Source organism: Euphorbia lathyris, chromosome 6, assembly GCF_963576675.1.
Source record: "Euphorbia lathyris chromosome 6, ddEupLath1.1, whole genome shotgun sequence".
NCBI lineage: Eukaryota > Viridiplantae > Streptophyta > Magnoliopsida > Malpighiales > Euphorbiaceae > Euphorbia > Euphorbia lathyris.
This window is the reverse complement of record NC_088915.1, coordinates 70,722,874-70,729,203: the sequence shown is the minus strand read 5'-3', so window position 1 is coordinate 70,729,203 and position 6,330 is coordinate 70,722,874. Positions and strand designations below refer to the sequence as shown.

At 36.3% G+C, this 6,330-nt stretch overlaps 1 protein-coding gene across 2 annotated transcripts; it reads left to right on the top strand.

The window, feature by feature from the left end:
- Positions 1-2,474: 2,474 nt before the first annotated feature.
- On the top strand, positions 2,475-5,738 carry LOC136233170 (uncharacterized). 2 transcript variants are annotated; one of them, XM_066022774.1, is made up of 3 exons: positions 2,475-4,492; positions 4,680-4,770; positions 5,341-5,462. In XM_066022774.1, the coding sequence occupies exons 1-3, from the start codon at positions 2,567-2,569 to the stop codon at positions 5,343-5,345; spliced, it is 2,022 nt and encodes a 673-aa protein (XP_065878846.1). In that variant the 5' UTR covers positions 2,475-2,566; the 3' UTR covers positions 5,346-5,462. The 2 variants fall into 2 exon arrangements, with proteins under 2 accessions (XP_065878846.1, XP_065878845.1); XM_066022773.1 differs by having other exon boundaries at positions 2,477-4,492; positions 5,443-5,738.
- The last annotated feature ends 592 nt before the right edge of the window (positions 5,739-6,330 follow it).

Genomic DNA, 6,330 nt, shown 5'->3' with positions numbered 1-6,330 from the left:
CTCTGATTCCGAACTTGCTTATGTGTTGTGCTATTAAACTAAAAGTGAGAAAAATTTATAAAGGGTTAAATTAACCAATAGTTCCATTCATCCCTTTGGAACTAATTCTATCTCACAACGGACAAACAATCATTTTGATTATTTTAGTGGAAAATGTTGTTTTTGCTAATAGAAAAATTGAAAAATTGAAGAGTCTATATATATCATTTGAATCTCACTAAATTTCACTGCATTACATGCCTTAATTGTTACCCCTCCAATTTCAGAACTGAAATGTTGTGGATTCGAACTAATTCTTAAAAGAAAGACTAAAAATAATAATAATAAAAGCCTTTATATAACTAAAATTGGCAATAATTTGATTACCGCAAGGAGTTTCTTGTGGGTGAGTGGAACTGGAAATGTAAATGGGGCAAGGATTTCTCGCCCGTGTAGGTGACCCGTCCCTATGGGGACAGAGATGAGAATAAGTTTTAGTGATTTTTTTAACATAATTGGTGATTTCCAGTGGAAAATAGGAATAAAGATTTTGAAACATATGTAAACGAGGAATCAGAATCCATACAGGGACCTGGATTCCCTACAAGACGAGGATGGGTATAAATATGTCTCCATCTAACTCATGAGGACAAATACCTTGTTTGGTAAAGAGATTTTTGAGGTAAAATTGGGTTTTAATCACTTTAGAGGTTTTAACTAGTTTTACCATGTCTTTGTTTATCATTTGACACAAACAGTTAGTAGCAATCAACTAAGTTTTACCAAACAAGATTATACGATCGGTTAGTTAAATCAATCGTTAATATAATCACCTAACACTTATTTGTCAAACCGGACCAAAAAGTCTCTGACCAATTGAAAAATGGGGATAGAAAATGCATTCCCGGCTCGGTACAGTCGGTTTACATCCATAAGTGGAACGAATTCTTGTGAGTTATATGGACGAAAATGTTTTTTGATTTACAAGTTGGAGGCTTTGCTCGATGAAGTTCGGTTATCTGTATGAAAGAGCAATGAGCTGCTAACAAAATCGTCAATTGTAAAAAGATCAGAAGCTCTTTTGCTTACTTTGGTTTTAAGTAAACACTTAGAGAGAGAGATAGATAACTCAGTGTGGAGTGTAAAGAATGATACTTTACAGATCATCTATATCTATTGTAAAGGTTTGTGCTCTATCGTTAAAAGAGTTCAATAGTGGATTAAACCCCCAAAAAAGGTAGTCTAAGGACTGGATGTAGGCAGGAGGCTGAGCTAGTATAAATCGCTGAGTAACTTCTTTCTAACCCTTCCTTTACTTCCTTTTGATATTTTCTTGCTCTGAAATCATTATCTCTTATATAAAGCTCTTATTATTGTGCATCAATAGGTCATAAACCTTAAGTCTTTACAGAAGCCCTTCTATGTGGGTTGGCTTCTGTGTAAATAGGTCAGATGCAGAATCAAGTACTGTTGACCAATTAACTCAGTAAACGGAACTTGACTCTGATTCCGAACTTGCTTATGTGTTGTGCTATTAAACTAAAAGTGAGAAAAATTTATAAAGGGTTAAATTAATCAATAGTTCCATTCATCCCTTTGGAACAAATTCTATCTCACAACGGACAAACAATCATTTAGATTATTTTAGTGGAAAATGTTGTTTTTGCTAATAGAAAAATTGAAATAATTGAAGAGTCTATATATATCATTTGAATCTCACTAAATTTCACTGCATTACATGCCTTAATTGTTACCGCTCCAATTTCAAAACTGAAATGTTGTGGATTCGAACTAATTCTTAAAAGAAAGACTAATAATAATAATAATAATAAAAGCCTTTATATAACTAAAATTGGCAATAATTTGTTTACCGCAAGGGGTTTCTTGTGGTTGAGTGGAACTGAAACGGTAAAGGGGCAAGGATTTCTCGCCCGTGTAGGTGACCCATCCCTATGGGGACGGAGATGAGAATAATTTTAAGTTTTAGTGATTTTTTTTTAACATAATTGATGATTTCGAGTGGAAAATAGGATTAAAGTTTTTGAAACATAGGTAAACGAGGAATCAGAATCCCTACAAAGACGGGGATTCCCTACAAGACGAGGATGTGCATAAATATGATTCCATCTAACTCATGAGGACAAATACCTTGTTTGTTAAAGAGATTTTCGAGGTAAAATTGGGTTTGAATCACTTTAAATGTTTTAACTAGTCAAACTTTTAATATTGATGTTTGGTGAAAAGATATTTGAAAGAGCTCATTGGATCTAAATACCTTTTTCAATTAGTTTATTGTTTTATCTCATTTTAAAGCATTTTTACTTCTAATTACTACATTTTAACCCCAACTAAAAGTTGTACGTTGTTTATCATTTGATACAAACAACTATTAGCAATCAATTAAATTTTACCAGATTATACCATCTGCTAGTCAAATCAACTAAAAAACAGATAATCAGCTAACGGCTAATGTAATCCCAATCCCTTTACGAGTTGGAGGCTTTGCTCGATGAAGTTCGGTTATCTGTATGAAAGAGCAGTGAGCTGCTAACCACCTGACCTCAAACGTCTTTGATTATATCCTCAAATGAAAACCCTTAATCCAATTAGCTTCATCAACTCTCAATTCTCTCCTTCAATTTTCTTCTTTCATTTTCCATCACTTTCGCGAGATAATGAAAGACTCCTCCACACTTTCCACACAAAATCGTTCTGCATTCTTAAGCCCGCGAAATTATCTCTCATCAGAGGATCCTCCAGCTCTAATTCGATCAATTACGGTGGTTGGGACGATGATGGTGATTTGGTTAGCTCTGGTGAGTCAACTCAGCTTCGTGATTTTTTTGTTTCTACAGGAATTGATAACAAAAAGTATGTATTTGTGTTTCTGTTGGGTATTTTCTGCGCTTTCGCGGTTTCTAGAGTTAGGGTTTCAACAATTATTGTGTTTCCTGCTTCTGTTTTGATCTTTGCCGTTGGGTTTTCATTTGGGTTTTTTCGCGGGGGTAGTTTCAATGACTTGAGCACGAATTCAAGCAAGAAAAGGGGAAAAGAGGAAAATTTCAAGGTCTATAGTGAGAGATTGAGTAGTTTGGTGGATTTTTTTAATGGTTTTGATGAAAATGTTAATGATTTGAAGAATTCTATACAAAGAGCTATTGATACTAAAGAGATTGAATTGGTTGATTTGGAAGGTTATGTTAGTGTTATTGAATCAATTCAGTCTTCGGTTTCGAATTCTAGATATGTTGTTGAGGCCACAGTTGAGAATATAGGGAACTCTAGCAATGTAGTTGCCGAAAACCCGAAATCACCCAATAGGAAAAAGAAAGAGATTGGAGAAGTAGGGTTTGGACTATTGCAATTTTTTGGTGGTTTGTTTGGGGAAAAAATGGTTGAGTCAAAGTCTAATAAAGTGAAGGATAAAGACAATGTTAAGCAAGGGGCTGCACAGGGTTTAGCAAATGATCAAACCGAAGAAAATAGCTCAACTCGAGATATGAAAGACGGATTTTTTAATGCTGTTGAGAATGATAAAAGAACAAGGTCTTCCATTTTTTCTGAAGGTCTAAGAAATAAGTCTGCCTTAAATTGGGATAGTGAACGAAGAATTAGAATAATTGCAGAAGATGCAAAGATGAACTCCGGGAAAAAGACCGGATATGGGAAAGGATATGATGGTGTTTACCGAAGTAGCAGATTGCAATTTTTGGATAATCATCATGTCTCATGGAAGACAAACCAAGATAATGAAACTGAGACATGGAACTCGTATGATAATATGCGTGAGTCTATGGATCTTAATTTCAGTTTCGAACATACAGAAACAGAAGCTTCCTTTGTGAGGGAGCAGATGTTGAAGCAATCTAGTGAAGTGTACAGGTCTTCTCATGGTAGGAAGATTAATGAAGAGGAAACCTATCGATCACAAGTCGAAGCAGAGGGGCTGTACGATGATTCTTGTTTGACTGATCACGAGTCTTTGATGGAGCCTGATGTTGTTTCCCCTTCTTCGTCAATGGTTTCGGACGATCTGGTGTTTGATAGATACCTTACAGAATCTAACAATCTTCTGAAACAAGCCAAAAACTGTATAAGGGGGAAACACGATGAAGAGCATGCGGAGATCATACTGTACAAATCGGCCAAGTTACTTTCTAAAGCCGTAGCCATGAAGCCCATGAGTCTGTTGGCTGTTGGCCTGTTGGGCAACACATATCTTCTTCATGGAGAATTAAAACTGAAAATTAGTCAGGAGCTGAGAACTCGTCTCTCAAGAAGATCAGTTGACAACCGGAGTAGAAGGTTCAAAATCTTAGACGAAGAAGTAACAAATAAAGACAAAATTGCATCTGCTCTTATTAATGTGTGCGAAGAATGTGAAGAACTTCTTGTAGAGGCAGGCAGAAAATATAGGCTGGCATTGTCAATTGACGGAAACGATGTAAGAGCCTTGTATAATTGGGGACTTGCTCTCTCATTTCGTGCTCAATTGATTGCGGATATTGGACCAGTAAGTACTCCTCGTTAACATATAGAGGCTACTTTGATATTTTATCAACATAACCACTAGGTCAGCTTAATTTAGCCTTTCTGTGTGAATGTCAATAGTTTTGCGCATTTAGGCAGCTCGTTTTGAAGTATTTTAGCAAGTGAGGTTGAATTATAAGTTAGATATCTTTCTATTTCTTGAATTTCAGGAAGCCGCTTTTGATGCTGACAAAGTGTTTTTGGCTGCAATTGATAAATTCGACGCCATGATGTCTAAAGGCAACCAATACGCACCTGATGGTAAGTAGTTGTTTCTCCTTAGCTTAAAAAAACTATTTTTATCACATTGACTTGATACAGCTCCAAAGTAAACAGATTCGGTCCAGTTTTACGAGATAATTTATCCATCTATAGCCATGAAGTGTATGAATAGCAATAAATAGCTGCACTAAAACTTTTTGTTCATCAACGCATTTCTAGTTGCATTGTAGGACTTGTCTCACACAGCATTGCAATACATTTTGTGTGTGTGGCAAAAAGAGATATTTTTGGTCTCGGTATTTCTCAAATTTTGTGATTTAGCTACTGAAGTTCGATTCGTTCACATTCAGCCTCTGCTAATTTGATTATTATCGAAATTCAGCCTCCTCACTGACGTTCCATCACATGGCTGTTAAATAGCGCATCTATAAGCTGCACAACACGTCATATGTGTCATTTAACGGGTCATGTGATGCATGTCTGATGGTGCCGTCAATTAGGGGTTGAATTTTATGATGATCATCAATCATTATGCAGAGGCTAACTATCACCAAATAGAAGTGTAGAGACCAAAACCATCGTTCAACCTTTTTTCTTGTCTTCCAAAAGGGTAATTTTCAAGCAGTCTGATACGCCTAAGTTACAAAAAGAGTGCAAAAGTGATACAAGATTACGTCGAGGTTTACTTGTCTTAGCAAATGTGTGGTGCAGCTCTGTTTAGATGGGGTGTGGTGCTGCAGCAAAGGTCTCGATTACGGCCACGGAATAGTAGAGAGAAGGTGAAGTTACTGATGCAAGCAAAAAGACTATATGAAGACGCATTGGGTATGGATTCTGGGAATCTCCAAGTGAGAGAAGCTTTATTGTCATGTGTAGGAGAGATTAATCACAGGCTCCTTTAATGCTTTTCATACCTTCCATTTTTGTTCATACCCATACAATTTATAATGTACAGTACACAGAATAATATTGGAGATAAAGAGTAAATGAAAGGGGTAACTTGGTAATTTTCTTCTAGAGAGCCGTAATGACTTGCAAGAAGTGGAGTTAGAACAGAGTCGGTAACCGGCCCTATTCCGATGATTAAGTTAGCACATTAATTTGGAGAGGGATGTCCCTTTTGTTGTCATGTCTTACCTTGAGAAATGGATGTCCCTTTTATACGGATATAGTCATCGTTAGCCGGTGGGTTCTACATGTCTAGTGGCCCGAATTTCAATCTTGGATTTCGGTCAAAATGTGTTGGGTACACTTGTTAGGTTTGATAGGGCATCATCTCGGTCCATTTAGCCAAGTACGTGAGTATCCACGTGATAAATGGACTAAGTATACTACACGGCACATGTAATGATTTATTTATGACTTATTATAGGTGTCAATGGAGAAATTTTATTGTGGACTGAGACCAGTACTGGTCTCTCCACTCAGATGATGTTACGTTAGTCATTAGGTTGATGTGGCATCATCTAAGTAGACGACATCAGCCATTGTAGAAATTTCTATGCCCCAATATGACAATATGAATAAGATAATTGTAGAAATTTTCGTGTCAATGTGAAATATGAATGGGTGAGATGAAAAACTTCAGTATTTTCTTTA

Bases quoted from the DNA above. Each gene is read 5' to 3' on its own strand.
- LOC136233170 (XM_066022773.1), top strand. From the start codon at position 2,567: ATGAAAACCCTTAATCCAATTAGCTTCATCAACTCTCAATTCTCTCCT. The intron at 4,493-4,679 runs GTAAGTACTCCT...CTTGAATTTCAG, and splicing joins TGATTGCGGATATTGGACCA to GAAGCCGCTTTTGATGCTGA. The intron at 4,771-5,442 runs GTAAGTAGTTGT...TGTGTGGTGCAG, and splicing joins CAACCAATACGCACCTGATG to CTCTGTTTAGATGGGGTGTG.